The 24656-nt window shown below is 39.5% G+C and overlaps 1 protein-coding gene across 4 annotated transcripts; it reads left to right on the top strand.

Annotated features, from left to right (window-relative positions):
* The first annotated feature begins 159 nt into the window (after window positions 1-159).
* BEND6 (BEN domain containing 6) lies at window positions 160-23431 on the top strand. Of its 4 annotated transcripts, none has more exons than XM_027696049.1 (11): window positions 160-288; window positions 2505-2631; window positions 6287-6290; window positions 13337-13561; window positions 13663-13808; window positions 14319-14417; window positions 14798-14975; window positions 16052-16269; window positions 17584-17776; window positions 19603-19741; window positions 22174-23431. In XM_027696049.1, exons 4-11 carry the CDS (start codon window positions 13366-13368, stop codon window positions 22439-22441), a joined length of 1437 nt encoding a protein of 478 aa, XP_027551850.1. In that variant the 5' UTR covers window positions 160-288; window positions 2505-2631; window positions 6287-6290; window positions 13337-13365; the 3' UTR covers window positions 22442-23431. The 4 variants fall into 4 exon arrangements, with proteins under 4 accessions (XP_027551850.1, XP_027551854.1, XP_027551853.1 ...); XM_027696053.1 differs by lacking the exon at window positions 22174-23431 and adding an exon at window positions 21950-22134; XM_027696052.1 differs by lacking the exon at window positions 14319-14417.
* Window positions 23432-24656: the final 1225 nt, after the last annotated feature.

Here is a 24656-nt window from a genome sequence, read left to right on the forward strand (position 1 = left end):
TGGGGCTTCCCCTCGGCGCCCGCACGGCTGCCGGGAGCGGGGAGCGTGGCGGGCAGAGCCGGAGCGCCCGCGGGCACCGGCGAGCGGGGCGGGGCCGGGCGCCGCATGGCAGCCGGGCGTGCATGGCACGGCACGGCGGGGCGGGGCGGCGGGAGGAGGAGGAGGAGGAAGGTGCTGCCGGTGCCGGGAGGGAGGAAGGATCGCCGAGCGGCGGGGACTCGGCCGGGACGGCCGGTGACATCACTGCTGGAGCTGCGGCAGAGGAAGGCGGAAAATGGCTGGTGCGAGGTACGGGGGGACCCCCGGGGGAAAGAGGGGCCTCGGCCTCGGGGCGCGGGGCGGCAGCGAGTGCCCGCCCAGGTCTGTGGGCGCTGGCGGGGGAAGGGGCTCTGTGGTGGACCCTGGACCCGAGGTGCCGATCGCAGCGGGTTTCGTGGCAAAGCTGTGGTGGGGGAAGGGACTGGGAAGTGTCAATGAGGTCCACCCTGACAAGGTGACCAGGGCCCTCGTGCGGTGCTGCCCCGTGTCCCCGATGCCGGGATTTAGGCGACAGCGCTCCGGGACGCGGCCCCGCAGAGGGCTGTCATTGGCGGTGCCCGCGCTGTCCTCCCCCCCCGGGCCGTGTGTGCTTTGCACACTCTCCCAGCCGTGTCCTACATGAAAGACGCGGGGAAGTTGTCTGGCGCAGGGGCTGGACAGAGCAGCACCCGCAGGGACCCTCTCATTGCAGGAAACTGCAACGCGCTGCAGCCGATGTCATCGCCCGTGCCCTTCGCGTACCGCCGGGCCGGAGCTGAGGCATCGCAGGCAGCATCGAAATCCTGGCATGTGCAGGTTGCTAATGCAGATGATAACAAGAATTCACCTACGTTGCTACCTCTGTAGCTGTTACTGTGATACTCCAGACTTTCAAAGACTGTTTCAGAGGTCTTTGGAAATGCAGTTCTAAACTCCCTCAACACTGTTAAATACGCACAAAAAAAATCACTTGCTGAAAATGTATCCAGGTACCATCTTGCAATAGGGCATTTGCCTGTGTTCCTGGTGAAAAAGGTTCATTCAAGGCAAAATTCATGTGCTTTTCATGCATCTTTGATGTCAGTACATAAATCTGAGGAACATTTCCAAAACTTTATAGAAATAATTAAAATCTCTGTGCAAATATTGGAATAACATTAAAATGTTACAGCTTTATATGATTGCCATGAAACTATACATGAAAAACATATGTGCAAATTTAAATTAAATTACAAAATATGCAAGCTGGAAGGACAGAGAGGGAAACATATCTGTGGAAACAGGAAAAATAATCTATAGATTAGCAAAGCTAATTTATCACTGAGTTAATAACATTGTAACAGTGTACCGTACCCTTAAGGTTAGGGAAGTCCATTATCATTGAAAGAGCCTCATGATACCAAATTGGGGAGGGCAAGTAAAGAAAGAAAAAAAATTTAGCTTTTAGGTCTGTAATATTTTATTCCAGGAATTTTGTATCATTTCGTGCTATACATTAACATGGTGAGCCAAAATAGTCTGTCATATTACTTTGTAAAATGGAAAGTTGCTACATTGCAGCCATCGATTCAAAGCTTTCCATCACTGCCTAGGAATTGCCAAGTGCTGTAAGGTTGTGTTGCATCACGTGGTGCGATATTGAAATCTTTCCTAATACCGCAGTACACTGCAGTAAAATGGTTTTAATGCAGATTACCTGGAGATTATTCAAATGGTTCATGTTACCTCACTGAAACATGAAGCAAATCTGTGTGATCCTCCTGGCATGGCACTGCCCTGCTGCAGTGCTCTGCTGCAGGATATTGCAGGAGGAAACTTTTCGACCTTTAGTGTCTGCACTGTTTTAGTGTTTCAGAATGGGATGATGGAGCAAGTGTAGCATGGCAGTGGCTGCATGTTAAATTGCAGAGAACTGAGAGGGAACGGTTCTTTTCACATTGTTCTCATGAAACAGTGCATCATCTGACAGACAAATCTCTAGTGTTAGCTCCTTAGTTTAAGGTTTATATCTTTTCCCTTCTAAGACTTAGAGCTCACTGGTGTCTTGAGGATAATGTTTTTCCAAAAGGATATAATAAATTTCATGACAACTGCTTAATTTATTTTTTCAAATGCAAAAGAGAGTACAGTTTAGTACAAGAAATGCTGACATGCATGATTTTTCAGAGAGCTGCTGCTACAGGCTTCTGACTCAACTGTCTCATATGTATACCAAACTGCTGCTATGGCTTTCTTTATATTCATTACTGCTCTGTGTGTGTTAAATACTGCAGGGTTTGGTAGCATGGTTAAAATGTTACTTCCATGGTGAATAAAGTTTAAGTTGCTGAAGTTATTTCACATTACAAATAAGCAAACTATATGTGAGTAGAACTTTTTACCCCAGATAGTAATAAAGAGAAATTAAGAGAAGTTTTTTATGTATAGCACTTTTAATCTAAGCTTCTTTATGGAATGTTTTTCCTAAACTTTTCCTAAATCTTAAGGAGGACAAACAGAGAAGAGAAAAGAAATGAAGAGAGAAGGTTAAAACAAAACCTCTCAGCTGAGATTTGACCTCAGAAGGAGAATCCTGGAGGTGAAGCTATTGCAGAGAAGAGGAAGTAAAAGAAGGTAACAAAGTCTTGAGACTAACTGTGATAACAGTGTATGGAATGGCAGGGAAAGTCAGAAGTTGTTGAGGACTGGAATTAAGTGTTTTATAATCTAAGAAGGCAGTTATTGATCCTGCTACCATTTCAGAGTACACATAATGTGGCTGCACTTTTGCAGAGATGTAAGCAGGTGGGACTTAGTGTCCTGCAGATGCTTGTTTTGATGGGGATCACAGGCAAACAGAGCAGTGACAAAGTCACTGGCACAGCTGATGTTTTTGGCAGGAGTCTGGGAAGCAGCCTTTTACTTGAGCAATGCTTGAGTATTTAGCAGAGGGATGAAAAAGGAAAGTTCTTCTTCAGAGACTCCACAGAAAAGAGGTGACCAACAAACATTTGCAAGTGGAAAGGAACAGGAGGATGCTTCTGTGGTTGCAGTTACTCTTGGATGCAGTTTACCTATTTTCCCAAGCTGTGTGAGGAAGGGAAACAGCATGAAAATGATGTCATATTTCTGCAGTTTAATGTAAGAGTTGAACAGGGAATGTGCTGTAGCAGCAACAGCCCTCCTGCAGGGAGACAAGGCAGTGTTGACCTCAAATATTCTTTCAGCCAGTCTTTCATGATAACCTGTTCTGACTTAGCAGTCTTGCCCAGCAAGGCTGAAGGCAGAGATATGTTCTTCCCTTACCCTTACCCTGCGTGCAGACTTGCAGTACAGTCTCTGGGCCAGTGCATATTCCTTGATAATTTAGGTGAGAAACCATGTCTGCAGAGATCTGCTGGCCTCCCTCAATGTGAGCTGCGGGATTCAAGGGCACTCAGCAACTCTGCGAAGGCACCTCTCTGCTCCTGCAAACCTCAGTCTCAGGACTCATTTTGTAACTGTAAGACTCCCTGTATCAGTGAGCTGGAGGAAAAAGGTCACATGATGGATCTGGTGATGTGGACATAAGAATAGGAGATGATACATGAGATGATTTCAGAAGAGTTGCTGAATAAGTGAAAGGGTAAGATCATCTCCTTTCACTGGTTTGTAGTTATGCTTTAAGGACTGTGTTTGTAGTATTTAATTATAATTGAGTAAAATATTCTGCTTAAATGACTACTTACCTGGCTACAAGGGTTCTCTAATCATCTAATACTTCTTAACAAAATATTTGGATTTTTTCTAATCAAACGAGAACCAAAGAAAATACAGTAAAAACTAAAGAAGCAAGCAAAGTAAATATAGAAAACATAATAGTATCTGAGTATTATCAACTTCTTTCAATAAAATAATTGACTATCCCACTTGATATTCTACTCACAGATTACATGCTGCCCTCAGTGTGCTTCCTAGCAGCTTAAACATACTGTATGAGAAGATGTTGTGAGAGTTTCTGATAGATGATTAAAGCTTATAAAATACTTTCTTCAGCTGAAAGAATAACTTTTTCCAGCTTGATACAGGCATCCCAATTCAAAAAAATCTGTTATGTGAAATGGTATGTTCTAAATTCAGCAAGGTTATTGCAAATTTTTGTTCTGCAAAACTTGTTAAATCGTTTGCTCCATACAGTCCTTTGCATGTTTGGAGGGCACACTAGCATTAGTTAATTCTCACAATACCCTTGAAGTTAGGTAAATGTATATTATTATTTCAGATCCTTTTAAAAGAGAAGGTGAACTAGAAAGGTTGTGTGATTTACCCGAGACCAAAATGTGATTCCAGTGCTACAGACTAGACCCCTCCATGACTGGAACATTTTGCCATCTGCAGATGTCTTAGGTGACCATGTAAAACCAAATTCTTACCAGCTTTATATATGTAGAGGTAGTTGTCCTTATTTTGTGAGTTCATCAACTCACACAACTTGCATATTTTAATTCCCTCTGTTTATTAGACTGAATGTAAATTGAATAGAGAATGACCCATGCAGTTGTACACTCATGGCTTACAGTGTTGCTAGAAAAATGCTGGCAGGAATTCTGTGGGCATAAATTGAATTTGCAGACAGAGAGGCTGATCTTGAGCCTAGATGGAAATATACTGCTAAAGCTCCTATGGCGCTTTTTTTTTATTATTACAGCAGCAGTGTGCCCCTTTGTCCTTGGTTAAAATTTGCTCTGTATTCATTTTTGGCAGTGTTTAATGTAGCAGTTGTCAATCTGAATGTGGCCTTACATCCCAGAGGGAATTGAACATCATTAGTGTTTTTATGTATATAATTAGGAGTTGTTTAAGGATTGTTTCAGACTGATATACAACACTGGTCATTCCACTCATATTACTTTATAAAGTTAGGTTGAACTACATACGGTAAGAAGACATTTGATTTTATAGGAAGGGAAAAATTACCTCTAGTAAGTTTTGAGGTTTTTGTCCTTGCAGGGAAGATGCCTTGCTGTCAATTCTCCTAAGTGCATGCAGAATTACTCTTAGTTGAAGTAATATTCCCTGAAGAAAAAGGACAAGATGTATGTCTCTTTTTCTAGCTCATGACCTTTAATAGTAATGCAGATTTTTTTTCCCCTCCTACCTACCGAAATGCTGCAAAACCAGAGCAATTGAGGAAGAGCTTTGGAGTAAAAGAGTGGGCACTTTGAGTATTGACTAGGCATGACTTCTTGTCTATCATCACTCACCCATGACAGCCAATAAAGACATATAAGCAGAGATAGATAAGATGCTGCTAGGTTATTAAATACTGACCAAAAATCAAGCCTGGAATTTCCTAGCTGCTATTTCACTTCTATGCTTTTCAAGGGAGAATGCCACAAATAGTAGTACTTTGGGGCAGCATGAAATATATAGCTTCTGCCACCTTATAAAAAGAGTAAGATACATCCTCTTATAAACGCTCATATCAGGTTATCAGTGGGTTTGTTTGAATGAATCCAATTTGAAAGTACATTAGTTGCATATGGAAAGTATGCCTAATATTTTTTCAGCCTTTTAGGAAAAGGTTATTTGACTCCTTGGGCTCCTATACAGAGCAAGCACAGTTTTGCATGTCAGCACAGATTTGCTTGTGGTGAAACTTTCCTTCCCATAAACATCTTTAGACAAAATAAGCAAATGCATCACTGGTCTTTATCATTTGGAAGTGTTGTGTTGGATTACCCAAGCCAGGTTATAATGAGTACTGCCAAGTGTTTGACTTTACAAAGCCATGCTGACTTGTTTCTCCTTCCAGGCTACTTACTGCTTCTAAGTGTTTAGATAAGTTAATCTGCATGGAAGGAGCTTTGATGTGATTATTCAAACTCTTGTAGCTTAGGTATCTCATTCAGTTCAATAAATAAAGTGATTTTTTTGTTGGTCTGTATATTAATACATTTTGTTGTGCATGGCATTTGTGAACAAACAAATTGAAGTGAGTATTAGTTTTCCATCTGTCAGCTGTGAAGTAGCTATTTAATAAAGATACTAACCTGTGATGTAGAATTAAGATAACTTCCTGCGTCTTGTTATTTGGCATCTTGTTACCTTTATGTGAGTCTTTCACCAAGTGTGGGATTAAAATATAGATAAATAAATGTGTGTGGTTTATAGTCATGTGAGGTATCTAGGCTCCTATTTAAGCTCAATTTAATCATCAGGGCCCAGAGAACAATTTGTTTCCCTGAATTTATGTGTTTGGTGCTATTTGAGATGCGTGGAGTTAGTAACCACCTTCATAAGCCTGGAGGAGGGTCTAAGCCCTCTGTGAAGTCTGTGCCCATCAGAAGAGGCAGCTGGAGGCCAGGCACAATAATTTATAGTATCTAAGATTGCACCATGCATTTATTTTTAGGCAATTGAATTGAACCCTACAACATTTGAAATATGCTGAATTGCTCTCCAGGGAGCTTTAATTGTGTTCAATAGAGACTTGACCTTTACAACTGTTGGAGTTGCTGAAGGCTGAGACATCTCCAAAGGGGTGACCGCTGTGATAAAATACCTTGGGGAAATTTGCACTTCTGGAGCGGCAGGTGAAGGCCAAGCAGAATGACACTGATGCTAGACGCATGTTTAGGAAGCCAAGTTGATCCCCTAGATCTCCAGTGATTATAGTGATAACTTAGATACCTGGTGCACCAGTTACACCTAAATGTAAGCATCTCAGTCTAGAACTGAATCCTGTACTGAAAGTCCAATAACGATGCTAGGTTGCTATCTTGAAATTTATTAAAATGAGTGCCATGTTTCACTGTTAGTTGAATAAATTATTCATTAGAACAGAAATTTAGGACTTCCAGATATACTAAATATACCGGCTGGAAATTCATTACTCATCCTTTCCTAATGGTTTGATGCAAAAATCAGAGCTTTACCAATAAACTTCTTCAGGCTTTCAACTTAAGCCACAGTATTACAAAAGACTTCGGCATATTTAGATATTAACGTTATTTTATAGCACTTCTAGGTTGCTAAAATTCACAGCATGGAGGGCACTAATGTGAAAAATAATAACATCCTCATGAATTCCTTGGGTCACTCAATGCATTTTAGAATGTGGTACAAGATTTGTGCCAAATTCTCTGTATAATCCTGTGAGTTGTGAATCCTGCTGAGGCTTTGAAGTCAAGGATATGATCTGCATAAATAAGGTCAGAGATGTTGCTTTACCATGAATAGCATCACTTTTTAGAAAAGTATCTTGGATTATTTCATAGCTAGTCGAACCAGGATAGTGATTTACAGTCAGGAAGTGACCTGTCGGATATCAGGAATAAATCATAGTTTTATCCTTCCAGTGAAAGACAAGTGGGATCATTTCTGTGTACTTTTAGTCTTGATAGATGCTTCCCCAGATTCCCAGCTGAATTTGGAACACAGTGATACTGATGATTCTGGAAAATCTGTATTTCTCAGCTGAGAGCAGCAAATTTGTGCTTTTGAATCATATTTTCCCATAAAATGACTAAGATATTGCACTGTAAATCTCTTGAGCAGTAACAACACTTTTGTATTCTTCTGACAGTGCCTAATTCCACTGAATTAATTAGTAAATCTTACACTGATTTCAGGGGAATAAGATTAGAACCTCCAACAGGGCATATAACATATTTAAATATGATTGTATTTTCCATCATACACTTGCTACTGGGAATTTTGAGACTTCAGTGAAGCCCGAGTTTTACATTGACATTGTATTTCATGTCCTGACAAGTTCAATGTAAAATGCCACAGTCTAAGTAACACAAATCAAATCTATGATTACCACTTATCACGCTGAATTGGAAATAAATAGTTTTGTATGAGGTAGATTAATTTCAAGACCAGTAAATGGGTTTTTGGTGTTTGGGATTTTTTTTGCCAAGGAAAAATGAGATTATTGAAGACTGAACTTAGAGAGTAGATAATATAAAATCTTAGTACATAATAAAGTACTAACTTTACTAAGGCTGTAGAAATTTGGCAGAAAATAAACTCCCTTGCATTACAGCTGTTCCTCAGAAATTGGAAGAACTGGGTGTGGCAGGGCTTAATTTCTGATTAGAACCAATTCAGCACTATCAGCCTGGTCAAGTTCAATAAAAATTTCCATGATCATAGATTTGCACATACTGCAGTTTACCAATTTGATACTATAAATCTGTCTGAGTTCAGTAAGAACTTTCACAATCCAGATTCACCAATGGTATGGTTTATTGAAGCATTAGGAAAGCAAGTTCAGGATTGCCAGTGATAAACGTACTAACTACAGAATGTTAATGTATGTTGTTATAGAAGATATGGTAACAGAGATCTATTAGTGATATAGATATATAGATATAAATAAAAAATATTCACAGGTCTGCTGCAACGCTAGCTGGAGGCACAAAGCTCACCTAGAGGCATCCCTTCAGGGAAGGAGGAGAAACACAATCCATCAACCGATTCCAAGCAAGCAGAGGTGTTTCCCCTCTCTCTCTTTTTCTTTTTTTCCCCCAGACCCCTCTTCTTTGATGTTGTAGGTGGGGTTTTGATGGTTATCATACACCTATGGTTCTCCTCCATCCACTGGCAGTAAAGGCTGTCTGATCTTCGCAGGAGAGTCTTTGAGTACATCCTTATCTCCTTAAAGGACCATGTTTATAACAAGGCTGGTTATGCTCAGTGGAGAGGAGGCTCAAGGCTGGTGCAGAGATGTGGGTGCTCTCCTGTGCTTCACTGAGACAACACTGGGTGTGAGACCTCCACTTCACCCCAGGCATCATTCAGTCCTTATGTCTTGCTAGAGACAGGTGCAAACTAATCAGGGGCACATCTTGTGTTTTCCTCAAACCAGCCTCATCAGTTCTTACTGACTTAAAGCAACTCTGCAGCAAGTCTGACAATGTACTACAATTACATATCTGTGTTGCATGGCTGTGGTACAGTTCCTTGACTTGCTGAAACCAGTGGCAAAGCCCTGTTTTAAGCCATCAGAATCAGACCCATCGAGTGGGTATACAATCTCATGTTGTGAACATGTAATATTTTGCTCTGTGTTTACTGAAAGGAAAGAGAAATAATGATCTCAGCATGCCATCTGCCAGCTCTCTGGCTGAATGGAACAGAGTATGTCAGTCAAAGGGTGAGATACGTCTTTAAACTATCTTTGTGAATTTTGGTGGTTTTTTTGTTCTTGTTGTTGTTCTGGCTTTTTGGGTTGCTTAATAAAAATATTATGTATGCAAATTTATAGCATTTGTGCAGGATGTGAGGTATTAACATATTTGTAAAAATTAAGAGTCCAATTAATGTTTCCTCTTCAGAACTTTAAAATTAAATGGATCCTTCCTTTTTTTTTCCCCTTCTACAAATGACCTAGAACAGTGAAAAATCATAGATTTACATTTCAGTACTTCTCAAATAAGTAACTAGTGTTTTCAAATAGAGAATATAGCAGAACTGAGTAACTTGAAAAATGTAAGTGACTTTCAAAGGTCATATAATTGTCTCTGTGGTTAGTAGCTGCACATGGGGTAATGCTCATGAATGATTTTGTATCCTCCAAATAAAGCACTGAACAAAGCATTCAGTGTCAGAAATCTTACTTGATGACTTGCAGAACTGTGTTATAGAGATTTAAAACAGAGAACCAGATACAGACTTCGTATGCCATCCTTTTGGCTCCCTATAGCAGAAGGTCTACTGGAATCTATACTACTATCCAAAACCTATTCAAAACCAGAAAAAGCTAACATAGTATGGGTTGGACCAGCCCAGCTTTGTAAGGAGACATACCTAACCCCATAGTCACTGAATAGTCAGTGGAGGGAAAGAGGCTCTCCCAGACAGTAAGTCATCTGCTGTCTTTTAGGCATGTCTTAGGGTGAGATTAATCACCTCCCTTTCTGCAGTGACTGAGCCAAATGTGGTTAGACAACCTCTCACTTTTAAGGCAGTAGAAATCTGGTAAGGTTAATGCCCGTCCCCAAGATTTTTTTTTTTTTGGTGGTGTTAATGTAGTATATTTTGCCTTTGATCTGTTTTGGCAAATAAAACCCTTTAGAGGAGAGAGGTATTTCCAGCAGTCCTGACTCACCCAAGGTTCATATGGACTCTAGTGGGAGAACAGGGTGAGAAAACACTGCAGGACTTCTCTTCTGGAAAGTGAAGTGTTTGCCTTTCCCTCATTAGTGACATTTTGTTCTACCTTTCCATTCCCTTTAATCACTGGCTAGAGATGATGCCAGCAGACAGTTAGGTGTTATCCCCAGAGCCCACGAATTGTCACAATAAATTCTGTGAAAAGACACAGTTTGATTAATGTCTGTTGCAGGAGCTGAAGCCATTGCTCCATAACAGAAAAATACTAACAATCAACTACCGCACTCTGTTCCTCTTATTTGGCAATGTAATAATTTCATCATTTTACTCATAACACAAGCAGTTGGGCTGGTGTCCAGAAGAGCTGCAGCAGAGGAAAGGGCACCTCGCCAGTCACTGTTGCTGCCCCACAACTGCTTTCCTGCTTTCCCTTAATAAACAGCAGGAACAACAGGATTGAGCACAAGTTTCAGAAAGTTGACGGGAGGCTTTCAGACTCCTACTAGGAGCTCAAGGAGTGGATTGATGCCATCCCTCTTTCATGACTATTTGTGAAATCCATTCCTTATTTCTCTCAGCATACTGTGTAACTTACATTTTAGCATGGCAGCTGTTAAGGTCCTTAGTGAAATCAGTTTAGTTGTTTACTACTACACCCTCCCACCACAGGCAAGAATCTTGGCAGCTCAGAAGAGCTTTATAGATGATGTAGACAAATTGCTGAGCTCCAAGTCCTACCATGACCATGGTAAAAATTGTCCTTAGCTTGGAGTGGCAGGATGGATTTTCTTGGATCCAGGTGTTTGCCTGTGTAAAGACTGAGCAGGAAATTTTGTCATCCGTGTGCTTCACAGCGTCTACCAGGCTGCTGTCATGGGCTTTGAGCATTCAGAAGTCCACATGTCCATTGACTCCATTAGGCTGTTTAACAATGTACACAAGTCTGATACCTTCCAAAAGCTGTTGGACTTGCTACTGAGGTGCATAGTGTTGGCAAAGTGTGTACGTCAATAGCCCCAGTGCCTTGGGGAATCAACACTTGCCCTCCATTCAGTGCATCTGGGCTGATTTGCTAACCCTGTACAAGTTTAGAACAGAAGAATGTCCCGTGGCTCAGAGAATATTTGTCTCCATACAAAACGAGAGACAACAGACAGACTGTTAGAGGACTGCAGGGAAACATTAAAAAAATATAGAAGTCAGTCAATCAGTTGATAGTCTTAGCACACTGGCAGCTCCAGCTTTGCTGCAATTCTGTTGCTTTTATGTGGGCTTTTAGGAGGGTGATGAAGTAACTCACAACTGCCAAGGCCAAGGAGGGAAAGCTCAAAGTACTTTATTTGAGAATTGAAGAACTAGGGAGTGGGGATTGCTGTGCTGGGTTGATCAGAGGTAGAAAGTGACATCTCTGAGCCAGATGAGAAATGTTAAGCTGACTGGGGTATATACTCAAAAGCATTTTGAAAAAGAAGGAAGAATACTGATGCCCAATGTGATTGCGTACACCAGGTGGTTTAAATCCAGTATTTTGTTGTTAAAACATGCAGTTTCATTTCGGACCTCACCTGTCCCTAGTGAGATCAGTGCTGAAACTTTTTGTTCCATTGGGTTTTGTCTATATGTTTATTCATTTGAATGATCCCTGTCTGTGGCATGAGGATCCACAGGGCATGGATCAGCAGCAGAATGAGGCCTCTGATGATTCACGCTAGGCAGAGATATTCAGGCTCCTTTCTCTCCAGAATTTACATGGGGTGGATGTTTCCTGGTCTCTCTAACACTTTAAAAAAAATTAATAGCAATTCCTTTTTTCAGTGGGGCAATACTTAACAATCCCTCTGCTATCAACTCAACACATTCTGCATAAAAGCATGATTTAATACTCTTTTTAATGGTGATTTCTTACACTTGCTTCATTGTATCAGTAAACATGCTGACAAGACTGCAGCTGTCTTTTGCAAATTCAGTCCACTGGTGTGTGGAAAGCCAGCTCTGTTGAGGTGTAGCACAGACCTGGGGAATAGCTGGGCTTCTGCAAACGAATTGACATTGCTTCTTAGAGCACTGCAGCTAGACATTCTCACTTTGACATAACAGCCCCATGTAATTCTTCCTTTCTAGCTCTGAGTTACCTTTTTGACAGCCTCTGCATGAGACACTAAATTTGCTTTTGACTGATTGAGGCCAAGTAGATCACAAATCACACTGTCACATCTGGGAATTCATGAGTTTTCCACTCTGTAAAAGTACTTCACCTCTATAAATTGACCATATGTTTGCTGGAAAGATCAAGGTTTGACAAAATCAGATTTTCTATTTTTATTTGTTTTATCTGCTTTAATAATTTTAAAGTAGAAAATATCTTCTCTGAGTATAACGGCAACACTTAAATGAATTGGTTACATTTCCAGTAGAGTGCCGTAATGTATGTTACATTTCACACTTTCATGAAAGGCATATCAGCTTAATAAGGAAAATAAAGCACAAATTATTACTTTTCCTATCTCCTGGTATAGAACTTCAGTGCTTTAAAAAGCCCAGAAATGTTCCTTTGCTTTAAAAGTATTGTTTTATGAAGCAAATGATTTAGCTGTATATTTGGGTTTGGGTTCTCCTTGTTGCTATTATTTTTCATGAAGAAGTACAGCCCTCTTCCAGTCCTCAGCCTGTCATTTCTTTTGTATGTCAAGTTTTCCACTGCCAGGATGTGTCATACCTCACCCAGTCAGTTGTTCTGGGTAGTTCTGGGTAGGTTTTCTGTCCATGATTAATACAGCCCTGAAAGTCAGACATCCCTCTTAATAATATGTATAGCTAGTACGTTCCTTCATTCTAGGGAAAGTTTTTATCACACTTATATCTTTTAGTCAGAGGCTGGATAGAAAACTTCTGTTGGGGCAAATGTAGTAGTAATAGAGATCACAGTCAGAGATAGATTAAGCATAGTAGTAATATGGAAGCCAGGGCTCTGTGAGTGAAAGCTGTTTTCTGTGCATAATTTTGGAGGCAACTGTCTGATGTACAGGTATTGAGCAGATGTACAGGTATTGACCGTCTCCCATCTTTCAAGGGAGATATAACTCTTTGTTTGGCTAGTTTTCATTTTCTTCGCCCAGATATTTTCATACAAGGTAATTACCAATATCTGGGAGAAGGAGAGTTGGTTGGGGCTTTTGTAATATTCCTATGGCGTGACACAGTAACTGCTATTTTTCCTATGTTATCCTGCAGACAGTGTCTGTGTGACAAGAAAACCACTTAACAATGAAAAAATTCACACTGTTTGATTTTGTAAATGATAATTCACTGCAAATTGGAGAGACTTCATGGATACAGGACCTTCCCAGTGATGACAATGAATTAGAAAGACTTCTGAAGCCAAATGAGCATGTGCTAGTAAACTGGCCTGTGGGAGAAAGGAAGACAGAAAAGCACCTGGTGAAAGTTGTGTATATGAGTGGTGAGTGCAGTTCCAGAGCATTTATCTGATACAAAATCTAGTTGTAAGGTATTGCTACCTGATTGTCTGTGCTTTGGCCTTTTTTTTTCCCATCACTTCAGATGATCCCCAGGAGCTAGTGGAAATGATGCAAAAGATACTGCGAGCAGATGAAATTACAAAAATACAAGTCCTTGGAAAAGGCAAGAGGAAGAGGATAGAAATGATATTCTCAGAAAGTGAGGACAGTGACCTGGATAAAGAACAGGTGAGTTTCTGTCTTTTTGTGTGTGATATTGGTAGGCCTATAAAGGAATGAAATAGACTGTAACTATTGATTCTTCACAATGTAACACACAAAACATGTATGATAAAGGTAGGAGGAATACAGGTAGTCTTCACATGGTACCTCAGCACAATAACCTGTCAGAGTAATTAGTTAGGCCAATAGATTTTGTCCTTTGCTATTTAAAAAGAGTGTTATTCAAGACTTGGATGCTCTGTAGCACCATTACATTTTCTCCCGCAAGACAGAAATCTGACCAGTGCATAAAAAAGGGAAGGGACCAGGTCTTCTGAGCTGTGGATTTTGCCAAGATCCACAGTGACAAAATGTAGGGAAGAAAAACATAAAACTTAACAAAAAGTTACATACATACTTTTTAAAAATACTAAGAATGTCAAGTGCACAGTGAATAAAAGTTTATGTTATACTATGAGATACTGTATTGAAAGGCTCTATAGGAATGCAAAGGCACTGTTATGCACTTGTTTACAGGGGAAGATGAGGAAACATATAAAAAGAAAGAAATCATTGCAGGCATCTGCTCCTGCCAACATCCTGAGTCAACTTGAAACATCTTTAATTAACAAACAGGTAAACATCCATCTTCAGCAATTTTAATGTTTTAAGCAAAAGGAAATTGAAATGTATTTGTCAAGAGGGGCATAAGAATTTTGTTTCAGGGAAGTTTAGTGAAGTCTAAAAGACGCTACCTTGGAAAACTGGTGAATGGAGAACAGAGACAGAGGTGCGTAACAGTTACATATTACACTGATCTTTCATTTTTAATTGTAATAGGAATAGTAATAGCTATGTTCAGTAACAACTTTTATTAAAATGCACTGAGTCTGCTTATACAATCTGTTTAAACAAGAGAATGCTTTGATTTAGCCAGATATTCTAATGTTAGTTTCAATGCTTTAATTTTCTGTTGTTGAGGCTCTAGATAGCATGGCTGTTTCATTTTTTTTCAGAGAGAACCATATTCAGAAAGCAACTTTCTGTATAGTGAAAGCAGCAGTGATGATGAAGAGCCTTTATTTCAACTGTCCAAGGTAGAACTGTGTGCCAAAATTAAAAGTCTCAAGAGGAAGCTGACAGACACCATGAGAGAAAACTGCCGCCTAAGGCAGTCCCTTGTGATGCTTCAAGGTAAAATCAGGAGTATCTTGATGAAAGGAAAGCCTGTAGTTTGATTTATAAGAGGCCATTTGGCTGGAAATTATGGATGCTCAAACACCTGACATGATCAAGGCCTGCCATTAGCATCAAAGTTTTTGATACATGGCAACATTTAATTCCAGCAGCACTTACTATCTTACACGGAGGCCATGTAATCATAGAGTTAGAAACGGAAAAATCTGTCGAAATCCTGTCAGTTGTTCTCAAGAGAACCTTTCCAAAAGCTGCGTATAACCATCGGCTAAGCTCAAATGCTCCACTGACCAGTCCAACTAACCTTATTTATTAGCAGTTTTTCTTGATCTGCTGGAATTCTGTTTATTCTGGAATGATTTAATTTCTAATTACTTTTGTAATTCCTCATTATTGATAATCTGAGTTAGTTCCAGGTGCACTAATTTCCCTTAGTGTCCACGGCCTGCTACACAATCCTAGGAGTTCCTTTTCTGAGGAACCCTTCTGAGTTTTTGGATTGCTACAATTTTCTGTAATTTAGTGATTCAATATCTTGCTGATTCATCATCCCTTGGATCCTTTTTGTTCCGAATTGATTTTTCTTAATGGTCTTAATAAAAGTTTATATTTGAAAATAAATATTACTTGGAGAAAAGGTTATTTAAAACATATTCTTTATAGATTAAAAAAATGGAGAAGTCTCTGCAGTCTATGTAACTTCTTTGAAGAAAAAAGCATCAGATATTACTTAGCCCATATTCGATAGCTTTACAGACTTGTAGAGATTTTGAGATAGTAAAAAGAAAAAAGAGAAAGAGTCTGCTTAGTACCATGATGGGCATAAACTAATAGTTCCCCTTAGCCTTGCACAGAACTGATCTATTCTAGAAACTAAGGCCAGATCTTCATGGGTGGGGACAGCAGAATGATGAGAAAGCATTTGGGAGAAGAGAAAAAAGTATGTTGAAAAGTCTTTGCCGACTACTTTTGCATTATGACAGGAATCTAATTGCAAAAATATACATGCTTATGCAATTAGAATCTGAAAGGTTCAATTACTATTTTACCCCTGACTTTCCATCTGATTTCAGTCTTGCCACAGGCAGTCACTCATTTTGAGGAACTGGTAGGGATGGCTGAGGCGCTGCTCAAAGGAGGAGTGACATCATCTACGTCCAGTCTGCACTCACATGCTGTTTGGAAGGCATCTCACAATCCATTAGCGGATTCCTATGCAGCTATGCATAGTAACTCCAGCTCACCAGTAACTTTGAATGTGGAAGATGAGGAGCAACAGACCGAAAAACAGGTCAGTTAAAAGGCAATTTCAGGCACGAAAATTAAAACTTTATACAGTACAAACTTTACTGTTATAGTATAACAAATATAAAAAATAGCATCAGTAAAAATCATTTTGTCATCATTCTGTGATGACATGACTAATGAGCTCCTTCTGAGCAGAAGGCTCTTTCCATGCGAAGCACTAGGTTTCATCCTGTACACTCTGAAACTTGCTTTAATTTCAGTGACCTTGCACATCTGTGTCTAAGGGCAGAATGTGGAATGCATGAAGAAAATACTAGGGATAACTTCCAATCTAATGTTTTGGATGCCAAAGGGAAATGGTAGTGTTTCAGAGATAGAATCTAAGAAAAATACCAACAGTCTGTTTTAAATTGTTAATTTGTAAGTGGAGGCTGGTATTGCTTCTGCAGTTAAGTAGAAAAATACAAGTATACAGAGAAACTGAGTAAAGAAGTTCCCCTATTCTCTGTAATTTTAACAGAACATGATTATTGAGAAATCTGAGGCACAGCATCTATACATGAAAAAAAATCAAGACGCAGCCAAAAGAATAATTTGAGCTTCTGCATGCACAATTTACATAAACATTCTTATGCACTGGGTCATGTTAATCCATTCAAATCATTCTCATGTGTTGTCATGGGGAGCTAAAACCCAAAGAAGTCTATTTAGAATTATCAAGGTATGATGTTTTGACTGCTTATTGTAATACACAAAATTTGACCTAACATATTCAAAGAAATAAAAAGACCTAATTTTCTAAGCAACCTGCCTTACTTAAAAGAGGTAGCTCAAAATTGCTGATTGAGAGAGTTCAAATTCTTAGGCTGTACCACTGCTGTGTGTAGAAGGCACTCTGAAAGCTCACTACCAGATGTCACAGTTCTTAGGGCATGTCTGCTCGGAGGCAGGAATATTAGCTTGGGCATAGTGCCATGCTACTCAGGCTGTACAGAAACCATGCCAGAACTGGACCACAGCCAGCCTGCATGGAGTGCAAGTGGAAGGATTTTGATATGTCTGAACCTGTCCTGTCTCCACTAGTGAGTAATAAGGATTGCTTGGTGAAGGGTTTGCTAGGGTGGATGAGGTCCTTAGTCCCACAATGCTTCTGAAAAAAAATTAAGGTGTGTCTGTTAGTTCCAAATGCTGAGTGGTATGCAAGTTTAGTGTTAATCTCAAGCACATGGTTTGCAGAAATTACTTCTGAAATTGTGGTTTAAAAATAGAAAATTAAAAAGATACTTCAGCAATAATACTATATAATATTTCTAGTAATCTAGTAATAGTTATGCTTATGACCAATTTTGTTTTCCAGTTCAAGATCGAAAAGTGGCAGATCGCACTTTGTAACAAAAGCAAACCTCAAAAATTTATAAATGACTTGATGCAAGCACTTTATACACATGAATACATGGCTACACACAGCCTGACAGGTGCAAAGTCCTCCTCTTCAAAGGATAAAGCGGCAAAACCAGCTATGAATCAGAATGAAGTTCAGGAAATCATAGGTGATGACTTGTTAACATTACTCAATGTGGCACTGGCTTGACAGGGGGCTTTCTCTGAGGGAGGTGCTGTAATGCTTAACAGCTGGTCTACTCAGGTGATGGGCTGTTTTGTATTTCCTTTTCCAGCTACATAATTTTTTAAACCATCTGTTACAAATACTGTCAGTGAAATGCTAAGTAGTAGTATTTCTACTGTGTGAGTTTTGTGCATTTTATTTATGTACCTACTCAGGCACAGTGATATTGTAAATTTTTTAGCCTTTGAAAGGTTAATCTATGACAATCAAATTTGGAGCATGGTGATAATGGATAAGGGAAGGCAAAAAGAGGACACGGATAAAATTTAAAATTATGTCTGCTGTGTTCTGAAGTTAGTGAATGTTATGAATTCTGACATTTTAAATAGCGCTAGAGGCAAAAGGAGACAATAACTATAGAAGACAAGAATAGTGATCAGAGAAGCAAATAAAATTTGTTCTATGCTGAGGTTTAAGGCAGGAAATATTTGATGCATAGGACAGAGAATAATTTCAGATGGAAGTAGCAGCTTTAACAAAACAGTATTTTGTGAGGACATGAAGCCTGATTTTTATTGGATTCACACCTATAGTTTAATACTTGAACAACATAGCCTAAATCTGTTATCCCTTCTCCATTGCCATTCCCTAGGATTTCCCCACTTCTCTCGGTTCCCTTTCCAGCTTAGCTCCAGTTCTTGTACCCTGGTCCAGTCTTGTTGAAGTTGGACAGCAGTTTCAAAAGTTATCAGTTGCAAAAACCTCTTTTCCTTAAGAACCTAGCTAGAGAAAAAGGCCCAAAGTCAAGAGAGATAAAAGGAAACAGTGTGTAAGACAGTGAAAATATATTTAGAGGCAGTAAGATAAGACAATTTCAGAGTGTTGTATGAGAAAAATGAAAAGGATTTCATTGGTTGAGAAGAATGGTTGGACTCAATGAACTTAATAGTCTTTTTTAACCTAAATGATTTTATGATTCTAAATGCTACTAGTGACTTTTCTAAAGGTGGATTCTGGGGAAGGATCTAGGCAAAACTGAAAAGGGAAGCAGGGAAGATAATCAGGACATGGAATACAGCATGCTGCAGAGCATTCAGTGACAAAGCCTGTAAAATAAATCGTTAAGGTAGAAGAGAACACTCTGGAATTCAAACTGAAAAGTGTCAACATTATATAAGAGAAAAAGAAACATCAGAAGGAAGGCTGGGAGTTCTAGGACTGTAGAAAATGAGTTAGCAGATAAGATTATTTAAAGAAATGGAAACTGTAGGATTTCAAAATAAAATGAAATTATAAAGGGTGGGGAAATCCAGGGGAGGGAAGATGGAGAAGACAGGAGCAGGAATCATATTCCTCATGTTGAGTCCTGTTAGTATTGCATTCGGAAAATTTAGTCAGGCAAAACAGAAGGGAAATTTTTAGAAAAAGAGACATCTGCAAATGAAAATTAATGAAAAAAAAAAGTAAGATTCAGAGGCGTGAGGACTGATGAGGGTAGGAAAGGACTCTCTGATCAAGAACAGAACAAAGGGTGGGAGGATTAGCAAACACAAATCACTCACTACAGGAAGCCCTTGTGGCCCTGGAGTTCCTTTCGAGTCTGCCAAAAACAGGCACAGCAATATGGAAGGCACAGAGAAAAGCAAGAGCTGGCATCTGCAAAATCTGTGAAAGAGATTGTAAAGACAGGGAAGTAACTAAATCTGAAGTAGCTGGAAATTTAAAAGGTGAAAGAAATGGATTTCAGATCACACATCTCTTGTTTCCCTGATTTGGAGGCCTCATTTATATGATCTCTTTATTTTGCAGGAATCACAAAACAGTTGTTTCCAAACACAGATGATGCTTTAATTAGGCGAATGATGGGACAAAAACTGAACAATTGCACCAAGAAGCCAATTTTAAGCAAAGATCTTAACTCAGGTGCTTTTCAGAAACAAAGCTTTTGGTAAGTCTTTAAAAAAAAAATTAGCCTGTAAGGTGTAATTCCATATATTACTCCGTGGTTACAAAATCCAAAACCACTCTTAAAATCACAATGAAAATGCATATTCATATATGCATTACCAAGTAGATAAATATTTCCATAAACTTGTACAAAAAGTATGTAACACAGAAGCTTAACATTACAGCACAAAAAAAGTTATTGATTCTTGACAAAGCAGCACAAGACTATTAAATTACAGGAAAAGAATACAGAAGGAAACACATAGAGTTGCTTTGCTGAATATATCTGTTTTTAGATTTGGCATTACTTACTTTTCTTATTATTCTTTGGCTCTCCAGAGACCAGTCAATTCCATTTTCGTGTCACCTGTTTTGCCCCAATTAACCCATAAGTGAAGATAAGGAAAATCACACCTATTTTGTACATATTGATAAAAGTACCGCAGCAGAGCTAAATTAGCAATCATTTACTGGCAGAAGAGTCTAAATTATTGGGGGAGAGGAATTTTTAAGTAACATTTTACTTATTACGGGCATTTTTACCTTGTGAATGAAACTAATCTAAAATTGCTGGTGAAGTCAGCTAATGCACATATGACAGAATGATTGAGGCTGTGAGGGACCTCTGTAGGTTGGCTAGTCCAACCCTGCTGCTCAAAGCAGGGTCACCTAGACCAGGTTGCTCGGAGCCATGTTTGGCTGAGTATCAGCAAAGATGGAGACTCCACCACCTCTCGGGGCACCCTGTGCCAGTGCTTAGTCACCCTCGCAGCATTTCCTGATGTTCAGGCGGGACCTCCTGTGTTCTATTTCTACCCATTGCCTCTGGTTCTGCCACTGGGCACCACTGAGAAGAGGTTCCATCTTTTTTACACTCTCCCAGTCAGACATTAATGCACACAGGTAAAATCTGCTTAAGGCTAAACAGTCCCAGCTCTCTCAGCCTCTCCTCAGGAACAGGATAAGAGGTGAACAAGGAACAGGAGAATAGATTAAAATAGGAAGACAGAGAAGAGAGATTTGTCCTTACTTAGACTTTCTGTACTGCAGTAACATTTTTCTTTTTCCTGGTTCAGTTATCTCCTGCATATTTGCAACTGTAAGACACTTGATAACAAAATAAAAACAACAAAACCCCAACAACAACAAACAAAATCACCCCAAGGTATTTGACTATGTTATGACACCATTGTTTGAAAAGTTGAAGTGCTTTACTACTAAAACTCCTGTAAGCCACCTGGTAGTACTCCATGGACCACTAGTGGTCTGTGAATGACTATTTGAGAAATACTTAGAGAATATTTGTTGGAAGAATCCATATACACAGGTTTCCCATCTGGAAACAATAAACAAATGCACCAGCCTGGCTAAAATAAAGTTTATCATGTTAACGCTTTTCTTCTAGAGATGAGAAGACTTCATAAAACAAAGGTCCTCTGTATTTGTAACATACAGTGTGCAACGATTCACTGTAGTATTTTTCCTCGTCCTTGACACAGGCAGGAAAAATAACAGCCCAGAAACACAGACTTTGTCTTCTTTGAAAGTATTAAATCTTCAATATTTTAAATTTTAAATCTTTATCTCCATCAGATGGATCCATAAATTTAGCTAATTTCTGAGTCTTCTCATGTACACAATATTCCTGAAGCCTTGACGGGAAGATCTTGACTATACTATAACAATTCTGGACTGTTTTTTAATACGGCCGATAGATCTTCCAATTTAAACTTGATATTTTAAACATGTCTTTATGTCTATTATTGATCAGTACTTATTTAAAATCCAGTCTAGCATCCATGGAAAACAATTAACATATTGCCTGCATAATCTCTCTTGAACAGATGCTTATTAGAATGGATTTATAATGGATTCATTTTACAGCTGTTAAGAATTTCCTCACTGTAAAAGCATTTAAGCACTGTGTAAGTAATCAAGATAAGAGCAGTGGTGCCTTTAACTCGGATGACACATATATTCTCTATAAGAAAAGTAAGAGAATTTAAAAGTGCTCATAATCTCACTGTTACTCCTGCAGTTCACCTTCCAGCAATGAAGTACAGAGAGGGGTCAAGAAAATCTGTTGTTCGGTATATTTAGTAACCACTTATACACACAAGTTACTAACTTTTAAAACTAGTGATACTACGGCTTTATCTCCTCCCTTGCTGCTAATTCTTCCTTGCCCACCTTCTCCCCCTTTCCCCAGAATACAATTACGATTCAAGAGAAGAAGTTTGAAGTCAAATCCAACGAGACAGACAAGTCACCATCTCAGATCCACAAGGCTGAGGTGAAACAAGGAAAGGGGAGTGTAACAACGAAGAAAACTATTTAACTAGCTAATGAACAAACTGCAGCTCAGAAACTAAGAACAGTACTAACTGCACATTTAGTTAATATCTCAAACTTAGTTATCAATTGTCTCAACAGTGGTTCAACAGCTGCTCCTCAGGGCATCATCTCTTCTGCTGTTCCTCCCAGTACACAAGACCAGCAGGATGATGATTCACCAGCTGCTAATGCACAACTTCAGCAAAGTGACAGCTGCCTGACTCCTCCACCTCCCACCCCAGAGGGTCATCAGGAGTGTCTCAAGCCCACTGATTCTAAGGTGGAGTCTCAACTCTCAAGCAGTTCACCAGCGCCCTCTCCCAACCAGAGTTGTGGACAGGATCTCAGAAACTCAGACAAGGAATAACTGAAGGTATTTCATACCAGTTCACATTTTCAACAGAGATTAAGAAGTAGTATAAAATAAAAAAGAAATAATACCTAAATGGTACTAGATATTGGGTACTGTCCAACAGTGGACAGAGATAGAACCCTGAGAACTTTTTTCTCAAACAAATGAAAATCCCACAGTCTAGAAAAGAAATGAAGGCATATTAATATCTTTAAATTTAAGATATTATAAGATATATGCATGTTATGCAGTAATTAAAAAAATATAAACTTGTTCTGAAGAATACAAGTAGAGTTCCCCTTAGTTAGAAAAAAGCATTATTTAAAGTAATACCAAAAGAATGTATATGAGGAGTCTTAATCCCCTTCCTTTCACCTTGACAGCTGAGGGAAAACTGCTTAAATGATCAGAGAAAGCTATTGTATAATAATGCAAAAAAGAGATATTGATATGAAAAGAGAATAGAAAGATTTCCTAGTGAAATGAACACCATGGCCAGCACAGGATTAGAAAGCACAGGGCTATGTGAGCAGAGAAGAAGAAATAAAATAGGTATTTAAGGACACTATTAAATTGGAAAGAAGAAAACATTCTTAAGGCAATGAAACTTCAACTCTCAAGATGTCCACAGCAAAGAAGCAGCTGATTTTTAACCTCTGAAAGTTGAAAAGGCAACAGAAGAAGTCATGTTCCCTTGTAGCTCAGGGAGAAGGCTTTTGTGGGGGTTGGGGTAAAAATTAAGTGATTAGCTATCCTTTTTCATCTCTCATGTCTAACAATTCCTCGTAGATAGGATCAGGAAGAAAGCAGGTATGAAATATGTTAGTTCTAGCTCATGTTATTAACTACCATCTATAAAATGTAACAGAAGGATCTATAAAATGTAATAGAAGGATGCTATGTACATTTGGTATATGTAACTATGTACAGCATATATAAGAATGTATATAGTTAATCATATTTTTGAAGTGAATTTCTATCAAATAAAATGAAACATTACTATGTCTTAGTTCTGTTTTATTGTCCTTACTGTCTTCTGGGCCTTTTCTTACATTGGCCTCTGTTGTATACTTTAAAAAGTTGGGATTTTTCTCACTCGTATTTTTTCTTTTTCTCTTTTTTTCTTTAATAACTCTTCTGAAGCCAACTTCTGTAAAGCTTGTCAGTTTTAGTTGGGGAAGGAGTTGGCCCACCTTAAAGGGTTCTCTAACCTTAAAGTTATCACAGCCGATATTGCACAGCTGCAGCTGTTTGGGAGGTGTTGAAGCGCTTGGGCAAGTACACAGAGCCCAACAAGAGCAGCTGCTCTCCCTGTCACTGGTGCAGCACTGCAGATCACGCTGTATTTTGTGCTTGTCTATTCTGCTGACTTGGTAAGTTGTCCAAGGAAAAAAAACGGTGGGGCTGGCAGCTCACGACAAGGAGTAAACAAGGATTTTCATGGCAGGGCGAAGGGCCTACTGCTAGGCATGGGCCAGGGAGAGACGTGGCTGTTCTGGACAAAAGGAACAGCATAAAGGAGATATTTTAATGTAACGGTGGATGTTTGGGATTGGGGGAGATCCTTCAGGCCTCGTTTTAGTCCATAACCTGGAAGGAGTATGCCCTTCCACCCTGCCCCCCACCACGTGGCCCTGGGACCCCAAGACGGAGCACTCACCAGACACCAGGGGAGAGAGGACGAAAGAGAGGGTTTAATTGTGGGAGGGGGCTTATATAGCCCTTGGGGACCAATCACAGGTGAGGGGTCACAATCAAGGTAAGGGGTTTACAGCCAATAAGGGAGGGGTTAACAAGGGACCAATGGAAACACCTTGGGACATCTTCCCAGGACACTCTGGCCCGAGAGATAAGGGATTTACAGTGGAGGTATAGGGAAAAACGCAGTGGCTCTGTAAAGAGCCCTCTTAACATGAGTTTAGACAACATTAAAAACTTCTGCTTCATCAGTCCACCTTTGGCAGGACTCCTTCCAAACATCCATTGCTACATTAATGTTCTACCAGAGGGTAAAAACGGAGCAAGCTGCAAAGAGCCAGTTCCTTCCACTCTCCTAAAGTATAGAACTGATGTTATCCCACTGGATAAAAGAAGATAAAAAAAGCTTTTGCATAACTACCCAGTTAACAAAAGAGCCATATTCCTTGCAGTATGACCAGAAAGGAAGAAAATAAAACTGCTTTTCCAAAATGACGCTGACAAACTCTGAGAACACAAAACTGAAGCCTAG

The sequence above is a fragment of the Neopelma chrysocephalum genome, unplaced genomic scaffold, assembly GCF_003984885.1.
Source record: "Neopelma chrysocephalum unplaced genomic scaffold, ASM398488v2 Primary Assembly neopelma1_104, whole genome shotgun sequence".
NCBI lineage: Eukaryota > Metazoa > Chordata > Aves > Passeriformes > Pipridae > Neopelma > Neopelma chrysocephalum.

What these genes read in the sequence shown, in the direction of transcription:
- BEND6 (XM_027696049.1), top strand. Translation starts at nt 13,366, where the DNA reads ATGAAAAAATTCACACTGTTTGATTTTGTAAATGATAATTCACTGCAA. An exon ending in GTGACCTGGATAAAGAACAG is followed by an intron (nt 13,809 to 14,318) that starts GTGAGTTTCTGT and finishes ACTTGTTTACAG; the next exon opens with GGGAAGATGAGGAAACATAT. An exon ending in TTTCAGAAACAAAGCTTTTG is followed by an intron (nt 19,742 to 22,173) that starts GTAAGTCTTTAA and finishes TTGTCTCAACAG; the next exon opens with TGGTTCAACAGCTGCTCCTC.